The sequence below is a fragment of the Rhinolophus sinicus genome, chromosome 17 (genome assembly GCF_057876585.1).
Source record: "Rhinolophus sinicus isolate RSI-liver-muscle chromosome 17, RSI-T2T, whole genome shotgun sequence".
Classification (NCBI taxonomy): Eukaryota; Metazoa; Chordata; class Mammalia; order Chiroptera; family Rhinolophidae; genus Rhinolophus; species Rhinolophus sinicus.
The window spans coordinates 41,609,929-41,627,983 of NC_142517.1; the positions used below are offsets into that span (position 1 = coordinate 41,609,929).

At 31.7% G+C, this 18,055-nt stretch overlaps 1 protein-coding gene across 3 annotated transcripts in view; it reads left to right on the plus strand.

Moving 5' to 3' along the window:
• Positions 1–18,055, plus strand: part of NAALADL2 (N-acetylated alpha-linked acidic dipeptidase like 2) — a 1,226,521-nt gene that overhangs the window by 1,065,854 nt on the left and 142,612 nt on the right. For all 3 annotated transcript variants that reach the window (XM_074328105.2, XM_074328114.2, XM_074328092.2), the window contains one exon: positions 5,826–5,921. In XM_074328105.2, coding sequence (XP_074184206.2) covers positions 5,826–5,921 — 96 coding nt within the window. The remainder of the gene's footprint in view (positions 1–5,825; positions 5,922–18,055) is intronic.

Here is an 18,055-nt window from a genome sequence, read left to right on the forward strand (position 1 = left end):
TCATTCCCAGATATTCTCTACCTTTTTGACTCCGATGAAATCAAATCACACTCACATGGTTCTCTTTACGTTTCTCTGATGCTCCCATCTATAATGTCTTTATGGGTTTTGTTTTGATACTTCTACTCCTTAAATAGCAGTGCCATTTAGAGAGCTTTCTGTCCCTCTGAGAGCTGTATTACCTACAATACACTTCTAAGTCTACATATGGTCCCCTTCACATTTTACCTACCATCTACATGCTTCTCAAATTATTGTTATACCTCCAGCCCAGAATTAGGTCTTCAACCTAATCAGTCTTAAACAGTATAGTCACTCATCTTCTGGGAAAACTTCATGCAAATGTCCCACAAACACCTCACCTCAAATGTTTAAAGCTTAATTTATTTTCTGTCCTAAACCTTCATGAGTTTCTACATTTTCTAAGTTAATGAAATGTGTATCCACTCAGTTTATCAAATCTAGAAATAGTTGCAATCTTAACTCCTTTTTAAGACTTTCACATCCAATTAATTATTAATGTTGTCTCAAACATTTATCAAACTCATCTCCTCCTATATACTTTTTTCCCCAAAAAATAAGACCTAGTCGGACAATCGGCTCTAATGCGTCTTTTGGAGCAAAAATTAATATAAGAACCAGTCTTATTTTACTATTATATAAGACCAGGTATAATATAATATAATATAATATAATATAATATAATATAATAATATAATATAATATAATATAATATAATATAATATAATATAATATAATATAATATAATATATACAATACAATATAATGCCAGGTCTTATATTAATTTTTCTCCAAAAGACACATTAGAGCTGATTGTCCACCTAGGTCTTATTTTCAGGAAAACAGGGATTTCTACTACTACAGTACTGGTTTAATCTCTCACTCTTTCTTACTGTATTATTGCAATAGCCTTCTGTCTAAACATTCTGTTTCTCATGATGTCTCTTTTAAATTTATCCTTGCATATGTGTCAGTGTGTGCTATCCTAATACATACTTGAAAATATCACTGGATCTATTCAAAACCCCCCAAGGTCTTCCTGTCATCTACAACAGTGGTTTTCAAACTTTGTTTTAACAGTTGTAGATTTTAAAAGAGAAATAACACATAGAATTCAGTGTACAAATACATATTTCTAGCAATTTAAATTGTAAAACTATAGCTCTTGGTTACACAGGAAAGCAATTCCAGGCAAGTGTGATACAAATCAAACACCATCCAGTATTAGTGTAGTCCTTTCCTCCTTACTGAGCACTTTTACATGTGTTATTTCTTTGATTGATCCTGACATGAACTCTCTGAAGTGAGAAGGACATTGATATTTGTACTTCAACTTTATGGATGATGATACTAAGACAGAGAGATGAATGACCTCCTCAAGGTTGTCTGACAATTTTAGACTATTTTAATAACAAAATGATCCCAAGTCTTAAAAGGTTCAGGACATAATAAGAAAAACAGAAATATAACAAAAATGTTGTCTAATAAATTATGACCAAAAGTAAATATAAAGTGATACAGAAACATTGACAAGAGAACAATAAACAAATGAGTTGTTGAGGATAAAGGAAAGTAATTATAGAAAGAAGACTGGGAAACAGATGGAGGAAGAACATTCCAGGCAGCAGACAAAATGGCAAAAATAAAGGGACAGAGATAGTAAAACTATGTACAGATTCAGAGTTTAGTGAATAGCCTTCTATGATATAAGCAGAAGCTAGATGGAAATGGTTTAAATGACTTTATGAGAAAGAAATAACTGTTTAAAGGTGAAAGAGATAAGATAGGTTAGGACTTGTTTGTGAAATGCCACACTAAGGAGGTTGGACTTTGGTCTATAGACAGTAGGAACAATTGGGCAAAGGTAATAAGTAACTGGACTAGGGCAATGGATAAGAACTTGTAGAGAATTGTCTAAATATATAAATTAGAAGGAAATTGCTAATACAGTTCTGTGGGACTCAAGATGAGAGACATTGGAGTCAAGAATGGCCTAAGATTCCACATTTGGGCAAAATATAGGTATTATGTTATTATCCAAGTTAAGAAATGAAGGTAACAAGGGGGACATATAATCAAGATTTGGAATATAAGTTGATGTATCTGGAGGATCTCATAGACAAACAGAAATGATGAACAAAAAACATGGATCAGGGCTAGAAATAAATACTTGAGAGCAATCAATCTGAAGTTGGTAGTTAAGGCCAGAAAAGTAGATAAAACCACCTAGAGAGCCTATGACTAGGAGAAAAACGAGGATAAGCAATCTAGAAACTATAGGAAGCTTCAAAAAGGAAAAGAAAAACCAGTTACAGGTAGAGAATAATATATAAATGGAGAAGCAGCTGAGTGAAATCATGGATATTAGGCAAAAAAACTTCAAAGAAGGAAGGTATGCTAAATACTGTTAAATTTTACATGAAACACAAGTAAACTAGGTACTAGGGAGACAAACTGAATTTTCGACTAGATCCTAAATAGACTTTTCTTATCAGTATGTCTTCTAAATAGTCTTACTGTGATCTCCAACTGGCAGACAAACAGTATTATTTTTAATATCTTAATTTACTCAAGGATACTTGGTTTCAATCTATCAATGAATTGTTCTAAACCAAAGCACTTTCAATATGGTTAATGGTGCTTTATTTCCTGTTCTTCAGCTGCAGAGCAGAGCTATTATTAAGCAGCCATCACTCAGAGTAATGTAATAGCAGTAGAAACGTTTACAAAGCATATATCCTTCTTTTTAATCTTTTCATTATTTAAAAGTCAGGATATATAAATACCTGTTTATGAATTATGATTATTATATTTATGTATATGTGAAAAAGAATGGTAGTGTATTAATAGTGTTTGATATATTATGTGTCTAAGCCCCATTAGATTTAACTCCCTGAGATTAAGAACCATGTTGCATTTAGAGCATGCAGCACACAGCATTTGGTAATTGTTAAATGGGTACTTTTTAAGTGATTAAATAAACAAGGTACTAGAAACAAAGAATGACATGGCAAGAGAGAGCTGAAGGAATAAGAGAAAGAAGGGGATTACATTGGAGAATAAGGCACATATGGATAATTTAATATGTTCTGCTACTGAATAATTGAAAGTTCAATAAAAACCTCATTGATTATAACTTCCAATTTATGTTCTTATGCGATCATTAGATTGGTGCAAAAGTAATTGCAGTGTTTGCAATTTTTAGCCTTTTAAACCGCAATTACTTTTGCACCAACCTAATAATTTGAGGCTGGCTGACATTTTACCTTTGCACTATTTATGAAGTTTTGATTTGCTAAGTAAACCAGTAAGATGAAATTATCCAAGGAGTTTGTTTCAAATTATTTGTGATGCAAACTTTTTAAGAACTTTAAGCTTAATTATTAACTAGAAATGAGCACCACGAATTATCCATGTCATACTTTACCTGAAGTCGATTCAAAGATATCTCCATTTGGAAAAATAAATCGATCTAAATGCAACCTGTACACTCTTTCTCATAGGATCATAAATAAAGCTTTTGGATTTCCTTTAGTTCAACATCCTATGGTAATCACCATCCTGTCACTACCACCCTAACCATCATCATTATGATACTTATTGTTTTTAACAACATCATCAATGCCATTACCATTGTGTCTCCTTTGTGGCAGACATTGGACAGCTCACAACATGTCTGTGAATTAGGTTGTTCTCCAAATGTCTTAGATCTGGTAACTAATCCTTTGGAGATTAAGATGTTTAAGATGGCACAATTGTTAAGTGGCAAGACCAAAATTTTAACCTGTTTCTATGTTGACTGTCCAAAATACTTCCAAAACCCTGTTGCTAAACAAAATTAAGTTTTATTTAAAGACCTATTGGAGTAAGGAAGAACACCACTTTGACTGAGTGTGTTAGTTTACTAGGCTTCCACAACAAAGCACACAGATTGAGAGATTTATGCAACGGAAATTTATTGTCTGGATGGTTCAAGGTGTTATCAAGGTCGGTTCCCTTTGAGGGCTATGCCAGGGAATCTGTTCCAATCTTTTGACTAGCTTTTATGGTAAGTCTTACAAAGTGAAGTACTGGTTTGGGCTGGGCAGAGTTTCTAACAAATTAGTTTAGATTGCCAGACAAAATGAGGAGAGGAACATAAAACAAGTTTTGGTAAATAAGCTGTTACCTTGATAGGTCAGCTGTTTGGTTGATTTGTAGTCTTATCATCCAAAAGTGGGTATATGCCAGAGCATACAGCTGGACCAAACAACTGAATTATTTTTGTTCGATTGCTGTTTTGCTCAAAATAGGGAGTGAAGAGTATGCCTGATCACAGAATTGTTTAATGTAGAGGGAATTGCAATTATGTTGATTTCAGTTCTGATCTGGTTGACTTCAGAATCTATCAACTACATCGTCTTACTTTCTTTTCCACAATCAATGTATCCCAAAGTACTCTGTTCTGCTGTTGGATTGCTCTAATAAATAGTTCTGATAAAATTCAGCTTAAATCTGTTACCCTAGTGTGATCATTGTTGGTGTAGACTGGGTTCAGTCTTTTCCATGTTAGCTTTCAGAAAGATTATATATCTATGTATCTATGTATGTTTGCATGTATATATGTATGTATGTATCTGTCCATTAATCATCTACATAGATTCATATACCCTATCTCAAGTTTTCTATTTTCTAGACAAATCATCCTAGTTACTTCAGGTTTTCAAGTAAAAGCTATACTTGTGTGGTAAATAATAATCATTTCACAGAATGCTAATAATGCTGATACTTACAGAGTATTGTTTTAAATCATGTCTTAGTCTATTAGAGCTGCTATAACAAAATATCGCAGAGTATTTTATAAAAAATAGAAATTTATATCTCACAGTTCTGAAGGCTGGAAGTCCAAGATCCAGGTGCCTGCACAGTCAGGTGAGGGCCGTCTACCAAGTTGCAGACTTCTTGTTGTATCCTCACATGGAGGAAGGGGGTAGGGAGCTTTGTGGGGCTTGTTTTATAGGGGGCCCTAATGAATCCATGAGGATGAAGTGCTCATGACCTAATCACCTTCTTTTAAAGGCTCATCTCCTAATGCCATTCATTGGAGATTAGGATTTCAACATATGAATTGGGGGTGGGGTGGTATAAATATTCAGACCACTGCAGATAAAAATATTATTAGCATCCCATGTCTTCTTGCATCCTGAAATTTGTCTACACTTGCCAGTACAAAATGCCTAATTCCAGTATCTTTCATTTCAACCATGCTAACTAAGGTTTTGCTATAACATGTTACCTTTGTATTAGTAGAATGAAAAGATGTGATACTCTCCTAGCCAAAATATATCTTACTATTGTTTTGAAGTTAGTTTGCAATATTTAAAATACCATACACATTTTACCTAGGCTTTTCTAGTCGGCAATCATGTTTACCAAAAGCATTCCATTCCACTAGCCTGAAAACATGGATTTTGGTATATAAAATAGAGAAGAGGTTTCAGATATGGGTTTTATAGTCAAGGTATCTTACTCTACGTGTAAGTAATCATTAAAAAAAGGGTAGGGGATCAAGGAATTATCTCTTCTAAGTAAGAAAACATTATTTTATAAATACTACAAATGATGTCAAGAGTTATAGAATTCTACTCAATTTAATTTATAAATATAATGTAATTGATAATTAGATAAGTATAATGAAGTCCAACAATCATCGGAAACCTTAAAGCAATTTAGAGTTCTTTTGAATTTTTAAAGAAAATCCCATAAGCACTTGAAAGACAAAATCAATGAAGAGTTTTAAATGTTTCTATTCTGATTTTCCACAGGGTCCAAGTTTTCTCTCTGAGGCTCTTTTCCCTAACCATGCAACGAAAATTGAAGAAATGGATCCCTTTTTCAGCCTTCATGAAACCATTACCAAGGTAGGAGAGGAATGCATTCATGAGTGTGGGGAAATTTGTGTTCCCTTTTGTTGGTAGATGGAGGAAAGTAAAGTAACCAATTGAGGAAAATCTATATATGTTTATTTGTAGACTATACTAGAAAGGATTTTAAGTATCTCCTATTATTTTACTGAGCAGTAAAGATGATAAGCAATGCAATCAAGATCACATACCAGTAATTGAAGATCCCTATACAAAATCGATCCTTAATATAACAACTAGCTTTTTTATCTTAATCTGAAAGTAGATTTGCAGTATATTCTCAAGCATACCTCTTCATTTTTGATTAAGGGAAATATAAAATGAGTCTTTGAATTTCTGTATCTTCAAAGTTTTATTTCAGTATTTAAGTCACTTGGTTGTTTGAGTTAAAAAAAGAGCTCCTTTCTTTAATAAAAAATGTGACTGCATGCATAATAAATATTATTACTCTATGATTGTCATGCATATTTTTACTGTATATCCTTAGCTATAAGTTTATCATATGGAGGATATTAAATTCTGCAACACAGAGCAAATAAATTTAATGTCTGATGTCATATGAATTTTTACATTTACCAGCTGTTTGTTTAACCTTACATTTATCAAATATTTGTTTAACCTGTCATAACGTGCCTTTTCAGGATAACGTTTGTAGAGAATATTAGCATTTCAGAACATTTAAAATAATCTATATTTATAAATGCTTACTTGAAATATTGAATCATTATTAAATCTTAGAGAAATTTTACAAGGCTGGTTTTCTTCTTTAGACACAGGAAATGTAGTATAAGGAACTGAACTCAAAGAATGGCAATAGAGTGAACTCAAAAGACAAAGACTAGAATCCTAGGTCTATCCCTGACATTGAAGAGCTGTGTGGCTTTATTCTGAACTTTTGAAATAAGAGGAGTTTGGACCACATTTTACTTAAAATCCCTTCAGCTCAAAATAGCTAAATCTTAACAACATTTATAACACTTTACTTTCTAATCTATTCCAGGCCCTTGATTTAGTTTTCAATAGCTCCATCCTTTGATTTTCTTTTATTATTTGGATGTAGCAAGATAGAAGGGACTCTGGAAAATAACTCCTTGGTGTTCAAAATTTCAGTGGCATTTTTATACTTGGAGAGATGATAGAGTGGTAGATAGATAGGTAGATCAATATATCTATTTGAATGAATACATATATCTATATACATATGGATAAATGTGTCTATATATAGGCTATATATATTATATCTATATGTATTATTATCCATCAATGGATATCTTTATATATATCCATTGGATATATATATATAGCGAGAGATACCATTATATATATAAGTAGGTCTGAAAATAAGACTTACCTGGACCATCAGCTTTACTGCGTCTTTTGGAGCAAAAATTAATATAAGACCCGATATTATATTATATTATATTATATTATATTATATTATATTATATTACATCGGGTCTTAATATTATATTAAAATAAGACCGGGTCTTATATTAATTTTTGCTCCAAAAAATGCATTAGAGCTGATGGTCCGGCTAGGTCTTATTTTCTGGGAAACACGGTATATAATATATAGTTTAATATATGTTATATATATATGTGTGTATATGTATAATATATATTAAATGGGTGTTGGAAGAATTCTATGTCTATGAAAAAATAAAACCTACTTAAGAGCAGGAGCAAGAGTTCAGTGACATTTTTTATGACCACTTACAATTACCCAAAGTCGATTCTGTTATCCCAGTAATCATTTTACCTTTGATCACCACTCATTTGCAGACAAAGGCCAAGGGAAAATATTGTGCTTCAGAGTTTAATCTTATTTCACCAAAAGTAGAACTTTTGGAACCATAAAATATTTAATAGATTGAGTGTTTTAAAGTCAAATTTTCTTTGATCAAGAACAAAATAAACGTGTAAACATAGAGGCGTCGAATAGAGTATATATTAAGAAATATGGAGCATGAATTTCAGGTCTATCTTGACTACCAACTTGTTTTATTACTTAGTAGAAATTCATTTCATTTTCTACATCAAAAAGGAGTATACTCATAATGGCTTTCCTTACCAAGATTCTGTGAGATTGAAAAGATAATGTATACATTTTCTCTAGAAATGCAATATGTTTAATTGAGTATAATTGTTAACACAGTACAAAAGTACTAGTGCTAAAGTCTTCAAAGTAAGTCCTTACCTGCATTTTCTGAATTCTGTTTTCACTTTAAAGAAATTCTGTTTTCACTTTAAAGAAAAAAAAAAAAAAATCTTAGACATGAAAGCACACAACTAAACCAATTAATTAAATGTTGAAAACACACTGATAAATTAGTGTGTACAATTGGAGCATACAATTTAATTTGTGAAGGATTAAGGTCTTTTGAGCATTTTGTTTCAATAAGGATAACTGTGGTATTATCACAGTGTATCGCATGTTTAGTACATTCCTATGTCACATAGCATTGTGATATTATGAAATAACACTGGACTTTGAATAACAAGACCCACCTAGGTATAAATTCTGCCACTGTCATTTAGTAAAAAATGTTATGAAATATGAAAGGCACTTTGTAAAATGACAAACCATAAATATTATTGGTATTACACCAGTACTAAAACATTTTCAATAAATCAGAAGTAATTGGTATTACACCAATACTAAAATATTTCAATAAATTAGAAGAATTACTTTTTTTTATTTCTCCGAATAAAAGTTTGAAATGGATATACACCATCACACTATCATGCTATATTTTATGTTATCTAATTAAATAAGTGCAATATATACATCTAATGTAAATATTTATTCATGCAATGCAATCCATCATTCTTTCCAGGTTAGTAACTTTATGTTCTAGACCTTTTATTATAGATCACAAACATGATTTATGTCGAATTAAATTGCAATTTCTAAATATTCAAAAGTGAATAATTTACAAGTATAATTGGTACTTTTCTGAATTAAAAAATCAATCAATCAATCAATCAACCACACTTATACATGGAATGTGACCTGTGAGTCCTTTTCCTTTTAGTTTTCCAATGCAATCTTATAGTTCTTTAAGAGAATTTTTTTCCAAAGTTTAAACTTATCTTGGCATTTGTCTTTTTGATATAAAGCAGAGAACCAAAGAAAGTAATGAATGAGACTCAATATTGATTCCAAAATGTGTAATTTATCATGGCTTCACTGTCAGCCAGGTGGTATAGTACAAAGTTGCCAGAGGGCAACACATGCAGCATCAATGTTGGAGATGTTTCCTTATCCTCTCTAGTTACCTTTAAAAATTGCATTTTTTAAATTATCATAAAAACCTAACTAATTCCTCCAAAATCTAAACATGAATAAAATACCATCATAAATCTTAACTGCTTAATCCTTTAATAAGTGAGTAAAAATCACGATGGCTTTATGTTTTGAAATAGGCTTATTTCTCCTTCTCCACCTAGGAATTTTCTAGTTATGTTTTTAAATCTTCAACATTTACATCATAAGTTGTTATTAATTATCTAAGCTTTCTGATATCCTACTATAAGCCAAGGATGAAGAAAAACACTTGAAATACAAACACAATTAATACACAGGAATAGGTAAACAGGTAAGCAAATCATTTTAATATAACATACTAAGAAGAGATGATATTAATATGGACAAGTTATGGGAGGGAAGAAGATGGAGCTTTGTCTCTAACTAGGAGATGCGCAAAATTAGTAGAGAGATGACATTTGAGAAATTTAAGAAATTTCAACTTTATTTTAATGTCAATGAGTTGAAAATTCTTTGAGAATTCTTTAAAGAGAGAAGGTTGTCAGTGGTAGTGTATAAGAAATGGTGATGTGTATTTTGAAAAACAAAAGACATGTTTGAGAGACATTTTTGAGATTAAATGGCAGGATATGTGGTTTACTGGGTATAGGACGTAAAGCAGAGTGGAAAGTAAAAAATAATTTCAACAGTTCTATCTTGAGCAAAGTTGATATTATTTAATTAACCAAATTAGGGGTTGGGAGAAAGTCACAATGAGTTCAACATTAGACATGTAGAACTCTGAATGCTATAGGACATCTAAGTAGATTTGTCAAAGAGACAGTTCGATACATGAGGTTGGATCTCAGAAAGAAGTAGGATCTAGAAACCTATTATCTGATATAGTAACTACTAGTCACAGGTGGATTTAAGTTAAATTAAAAAATGAAATTAGAATTTCATTTCCTCAAACTCATTAGCCACAATTCACATGCTTAGTGATAACATATGGCTAGTGGCTACTACAGAGGAAAACACAGAATATAGAACATTTTCATCATCACCGATTAGCAGATGATGTTACCCTGGCAACATTTATGCAGAGGAGGGAGAGCAAAAAGGGAGATGACAAAAGACCTGGGGTAGAGTGGTTCGTGTAATCTACAGGAAAAGATTATAAAAAGAAGAAAACGTTCAAAAGTCTATTTACTCCTTACACAGAATGGCTACTATTAAAAATCAAAACAAAACAGAAAATAACAAATGTTTGCAAGGACATGGAGAAATTGAAACCCTTGTGCATCATTTGTTGGAATGCAAAATGGTACAGGTGCTGTGGAAAAATGTATGTAAAATCCTTTAGAAAATTAAAAATAGAATTACTATACAATAGACCAATTCCATTTTGGAGTATACACCCATAAAACTGAGGGATTTTGAAGAGACATTTGCACACCCATGCTGATAGCAGCATTATTCAAATAGTGAAAATGTGGAAGCAACCTCACTGTTCATACATAGATGAGTGGATAAGCAAAATGTGGTATATACATACAATGGAATATTGTTCAGCCTAAAAAAGGAAGGGGATTCTGACATATACTGCAACATAAATGAAATTTGAGGCCTTCATTCTAAGTGAAATATGCCAATCACAAAAACAAATACTGTATGATTTCACATATGTCAGGTACTGAGAATAGTCAAAATCATGGAAACGGAAAATAGAATGGTGGTGTCAAGGGCTAGGGGAGGAAGAAATGGGGAGTTATTGCTTAATTGGCATAGAGATTTTATGTTGAAAGGTGAAAAGTGTAATGCAGATGGATGATGGTGAAGGTTACACATAATGATTGTATTTAATACCACTGAACTGTACGCTTAAAAATGGTTAAGGTTACTAATTTTATATTAGGTGTATTTTACCACAATTTCTTTTAATTGGAAAAAAGAAATATATTCACCCAAACAACTGCTCATTCACTATAAATTTGGAAACAGTTATTTCAGATTTTTAAATCATTTTTCTCTTCATTTATGCCTGATCCTAGTTCTTTGCTACTCTCTATAAAAAGCTTCACATGGCTTGCTACCCACTTCTTTGTTCTACTTTTAATAGACACAATATCTGGTATTTATTTTATATGTTTTTGGATTTAATATATTTTATTAGCATTTTCTTGTTAATTTTTTTCCAATAAACGAAGACTTATAAGTTGTATTTTAAGCAAAACAAAAGATTGTGGCTATGTTTTAGAAAGAAAGGGCTGCAAAATCAGATGTGAATATGGAGCTCTTAGGGTAGCAGAGGAAAGGTATTATTTACCATATAATTGGATTAACAGTACTATTCTTCTGGAATCCCAAGTGCTCTATATTGTGTTTTTCCATTTCTGAGTATGAATGGTGCATCCAGTAAAACAAAAAATACCTTATACATGTGCTACCATGGAAACCAGCAAATTACCTAATTCTGCTTTAGAGCTTCTTCAAGGAATGGCAGTTTTAGTCCTTTCATTGTTTTTTTTTTTGTTTTTTTTCTTTCTTTTTTTCCCCCTCACCTTAAGAATAAAAATGTTTTTTGTTGATTTTTTTAATATTATAGGATATGCATATATATTTTAACTAGTATTAATATAAGGTCTTAAAAATGCTGTTCTTAAATAGATATACATTTGTTTTCCTTTCCTTTCCAATGTCATAATAAGGATCTTTTACTAAATTTATTTGGATATCACCATACATAAAAAAGAAAGTAGCAGGAATAATGTGGTATTTATTCCCATTAGCTGTGCGGAGAAAGAGTCACAATGAGATTAAATTGCACAATAAGACAGTATTTGTGTAAAGCCTAGAAATCAAGGCTAGTGATTCCTTTATAGTTCGTATTCTAGCAATGCAGTTATATCTGCCCTTACTTATAGCTATAAGTATTAACTCAATTTTGCCATGGTATGAATAAAGGCTAGTGGAGGTATCTTCATGATGAAAAATATTTAATAATTCTAGTTTTTAACACTTTCAGTTAATATTAATTGCAGTTGGCTGTCAGTTATCCTTTAGAAATGATTAACCAGGATCACTTTGATTAAGAGAGTCATGTTCTGTTAATATATTATGTCAAACATATATGACTTGTGAAATATAAATCTGTGATTATTATTAAATGTCACTATTAAAATATGTTTGTACTAGTTGTTATAATATTAAGATTCATAGAGCCTGGTAATTGAAAACTTGAAGCAACCTACTCATTTCATAACTACATAACAGAGAGGCAGACTGAAATGCATATATTTTTTTATTTCTCTTGTGATAGCATTCTCAGCTATCGCTTAAAAATATAGCTCAGTAGCCTTATATAAATAAATTAAGAAAAAAGGGAAGAGACCAAATATATTTTATTCAGTTTCTTGAATTTCAAAGGCATGTTGTATTCATGAGCTAATAGGATTTCTGACTCAGTCTTTGAAATGCTTACAAAAACCATCTATGATTTCTAATCTGAATGAGCAAATCTGAGTGTCCTCCAAGTATTTCTAAAGTTGATATATTGTTTGGATAAAATATGAGAGTATAGTTTTCTATTTAGCAAAGCAAGGGTAATTATATTATTTAAACCTACGTATGTGTACATTTGAGGTTATTCTGAAGATGTATACTTAAAGCTTTTGTTTTTATTGTTAAAAACACTTTGGAATTTTTTTCCTGCTATATCAAATTATTGTTCCTCGATGCAAAATGTCTCCGTAGAAATCTGCACTCTGTTTTCATGACATGAGCTAAACCAGAAAATATCCCAAATATGTATTTACAATGCAGAGATTGTACTTAGTAATAAAGAATGTTGTTTGCAACTACTCAAGGGAGCTGATGGGATATTAAAACCAACCTCTTACACTTTGAAAAGAAAATATTATAGGTGTGTACTTTCTTCATAAATGTATAATTAAACACAATATCTCCATTTACTAAAATTGGAGCTTGTGCTGACTATATTTTCTCTTGCCTAGAGAGGTTTGGTTTATTGTTTTTAATTATACGGCACAATATACATTCTAAAGGCATGCCTTTTACTATCAGTTTGTCTCTCTTCTTTTTGGTCTTTATTACTCAAAAGTGAATTATTACACAATATAAGATTGCCAAAATCTGACTCCCATTTTAAAGAGATGTTAATCATCACAGTAACTAGTTTACTACAACATATTAAAAGAATTATCACCGCATATTAAGATACGAATAAGTAGAGAGGTTGTTATTCTCTAAACATATGTTTTTCTTTTATATGTACAAAAAGACTGATGTGAACATGTGTTTGTTACAGAATATAAATATACTAATGATATAAATCAGCATAAGAAGCTCTATGATCACCTGTATAGAACATGATAATCTTTCTCTTTTTTAAATTAATTTCAGGTGTACAAAACAATGTCATAGTTAGACATTGACACCACTCACAAAGTGATAAGCCTCCTTCCCCAATCTATTGCCCTTCTGACATTATATATTATCTATTACAATTGCATTGACTCTACTCCCTTTGCTGTATTCCATATCCCGTGACCATATATATATATATATATATATATATATATATATATATATATATATATGAATTATAGTTGACATACAATATTATTGAGCTTCAGCTTCAGGTGTACACTGCAGTGGTCAGGCATCTACACCATCCATAGATCATGACAATCTTTTGTTTCAGGAAGAGTCCGTGTTTAATTCAGGAAACAGTAGCCTCATCTCATGAAGGAACATTTTTGGTGATAACTGAGTTTTGTGTGCTCTAAATGTAAGCGCTTCCTCTTATTTCAAGGATCTTTTGATAAGTTGAAAGGGAATTTAAATGTGAATTTCTGCATTTTTTCTCTCACTTCGAGCAAGAGATTCTTTGTCTTTTCATACCATTCCCAGATAATATCATTTGCAAAATGCTATAGAAGTACAGAGTCAAGGGGAGAGTAGTCAATGGATAGCAGATTAGCTTCAGGGAGGCAGGTCAAATTGTCTTTCCAAAGTACTCTTTAAACAATGCCTCTGCATATTAAAAAAAAAAAAAAAAATCAAAAAACCCCATGCAGTAACCACTTATTTACAAAATGTCTACAATAACACAACAAAGCAGAAAAATCAGGGCAGTCTTTTGGAGTATGTTATAATGCACTTTGATTCTGCTGCCTGAATGTCCCGGGAACAGTACCCACTGCCCCTGTGGGTAAATATAATACAACATCCGCCCCCCAACCCCCCCGCCACACACACACACATTATGTGGTATGAACTAATCAATGATACAGATTTTCAGTGCTAATCACTGTCAGTATTATTCCTTGGAAATCTCTGAATTATGTATAATTCAGTAAGTATGTATGTATGCATGTCTTCTTTTCCAGAAATGTTTAAATGTCATACTGTTTTGTTTTGTTTTTATAACCTTTAGACCAGTATATTTTGCTATTGTTGGAGTGACATAGAAAATATTAAAAATTGCAGGTATTTTTTAACATCTACTATAGTCATCATTTGAATTTTGCAGTATCTCCCTTAAAGAGCTCACAGCAAATTGTATTTTAGGATAGAATAAGAGTATCCCAAAAATATGAATAGTTACATGATACTAAATTGAATTTTAGGAACTGATCAAGAATTAGATTAGAAGAAATCAAACAAAATTTTACTTGAAAATTATTGTAATAGAAAAGCAATATTTATTTTGACTCAATTAGGGTTTATTTATTAATCTATTTAACTTTATAAAATTAATATTTAGCACATAATTATATTTGAAATTAAACTGTCCTGGAACCATTTACTGGGGGTCAGATAGTAATATTTTTGTATTCTGAAATAAAACAATAGCAAACAATCATAATTATGTTTTCAAGTCATGAAGAAAAATAATTATGATCCTTATAATTATGGACATTTAAGAAAGCAAGGAAGACTGTAAACCATTTTAGAGACATTTCTCTCAAAAGTGAAAAATGTGTATATCAGTTAGGATGTTTTGCTTGCTATTTAATAAAGAGCCGTATGCAAAGTTGTTTAATAAAAATAAAATTCATTTTTTCTCATGTAACTGCAAAGTCTGGATGAGGCACACTCCAGGCATGGTTGAAACAGTCCCAGAGCTATTCACCTGTTATCCTCTCAATTCTGCCCTTTTCACTTTGGACTTTTAATCAGTGGAATTCTTCCATAGTAGAAAAATGCTGCTATCAGACCTTGGAATCATACTGTACATAGTTCTGTCAAAACAAGAGTTTTAATGCTGATTTCTATCAAGCCCCAGCAAAATGGACCCCCATATTATTATTCTGAATTGGTCTTATGCTTAATTTGTGTCATTCCTGTGACCAGGGAAATAGCTGTGGTGATTGGGTTAAGCCTGGTTTAGTTGAACTAATCACTTGGTGAAGGAGTTATAGTTATCCTAATCAATGCAGAATAATCATGCTTTCCCTTGGAACTGGAGTCAATCCTATTCATAATATGTGACTGCTGTAAAATAGTACAAATTGGAAAGTAGCAATAGTGTTTTAGAGACAACCGCCAAATCTGCTACCAATTATAACAATGTTTCTATCCACACATAAGTAAGAATCAGTATTTTGGAAAAGGTAAAACCAGTGCTAAACAATGGAGGAATTTCTGCTAAGAGAAATGCTTGTATTTTCGGTATGTCTAATCATTATAACCACCTGAAAGGGGACAGGAGATGAAAAAAATTAAAGAGTGAAATAGAACAATGCCAGTCCCTTCCTAGGTTTCCAACCTCCGTCATCGTAGGAGAGAGATACACCATTATGTTTAGTTTTTTGAGAATCCTTTTATTGTATTCCTTTATAGTTTCATCTTTTCTATATGTGTTCTTAAGCAATGCATTGTTTACATTTACCCATTTTTTTTTAATTTCTAAAAGCAGAATTATAGAGTATGTATTCTTTTGTGATTTGCTCCACCAGATTTACTGTGTGGGCATCATACCACAGATTCAAGCATTTGAAATAATGATTTTATTGGTTATTTAAGATCTGCAGGCAAATAGAAGTAAAGGTGATTGACCACCAGGCATATCAGCATCTCAAACTTAACTGAGTTTTCAAATCTTCTTTTATACATAAGTATATCTAAGATATACACCACCCCACAGCCTTTACAGAACAGTTTTGGGATCATCAAAGGAGAGCAGCCCTACTTAAAAGTAAACCAGTGTCAAGTGGCTGCTAATATACTCATACATTTGAAAAGTGACACACGTATATATTTTGAAAGCAGAGAGAGAGTAACAATATGGGATATCAGATATACTTATGAAAAGGGATCCAAATATATAGGTATTTTGAAACCAAGAGAAGGAGAGCAAACAAGGAAATACATATCTCTGATAGGAAATCTAGATGCATATTATCAGAGAGTGGTAGTATTAGTTCAGGTGTGTGTGTGTGTGTGTGTGTGTGTGTGTGTGTGTGTGTGTGTGTGCCTTTGAAGAACAAGTGTTAAAGATATGTTAGCAGGGTTTTAAGTTTGAGAATAGTAACATAAAGTTTGATTGGTAATGAAAGGGAAACTGATTTCTCTCATCATCCACTTTGATAGGTGTAACTGTAGTTTGTTTATTTTTATTACTGTATAACTTTCCATTGTATAAATATACCAAAATTTGTTTATGTATTATTTAACTGTTGATGGGCATTTGGGATGTTTTCAACAACTATTTAGAACATTTTTGTATGCCTCCATGTATAAGAGTTGCTCTAGGATATATACCCAGGAATGGAATTACTGGCTCATAGGATATGAATATTTTTAGCCTTATTAGGTAGTACTAAATTGCTAGGATGGTTGAATGCTAAACCCCCCGAAATCACCAGAATAATCTCCTGATCAGTCAAAGCTGAGTACTGCGGCTTCACAAAGGGAGAACAACTCCTTGACTGAATCTTACTAGTAGCTCAGGAGGGAGTATCTGGTAGGAAATATTTTTAGAAGATTTGAGTGTTGGGGCTTAAGTTTTAAGGTAAGTGATTTAATTCAGAGAAATGATTGTTAATGGGAAAAATTTATGACAATATATTAAGGTTGGTGGACATGGTATAGAGAGGATTGTTTGATAAACAAGCAATTCATCCAAGTAAGCAATGTATTTTCCAGAGAGGAGAAGTATTTGCACAGAAGAGCAAGCTATTTGTCTGGATATATTGGTTCATAGAAATTTCGTGAAGTAAACGGTGAAGTTATTTATTAGTTTAAAGCCTTATCTTCATAAAGTTCTCCTGGGAAAAAATAAAAGTTATGTTGACACAGGTGGTGTTAATTTTCTGTGCTGATAAACTAAGTGAATTTATGTAGTCTCAATTTTTGAAACCATGTGTGACAAATCTCTTTTATACAATGCTCTACCAAACTTAGTCTTTTTTTTTCTTTTTCAATTTTGCCAATCTCATATGTGTAAATGCTGCATAATTCTGGTTTAAACTGCATGCCTTTCTCAGATTGCCAATGAATTTGAGTGCTTTTGCATATTGGCAATTTGGATTTTCTAGGCATTTGTTTGTGTGTATATCTTCTAAGTTCCAGGTAAAGTCATTTTTTTTTATTGTCATCTTTATAGGAGATATGTATTTATTCTGTCCATGAACTTGTGAGTTACATGTGTTGCAAATATCTTCTTCCAGATTTTGACATTTATTTTTCACTCTTTTTATTGTATTTTTCTTCAGGTCTTCATTTCAGTGTAATCTAGGTTAGCAATATATTTCTTTATGTTTAGTGTTTTTCAGGCTTTAAGACATTCTTTCATATCCTGAGAAAATATTCTTGTACTACTTCATAATTTTTTTTATAATTTTTTTCTTTAACATGT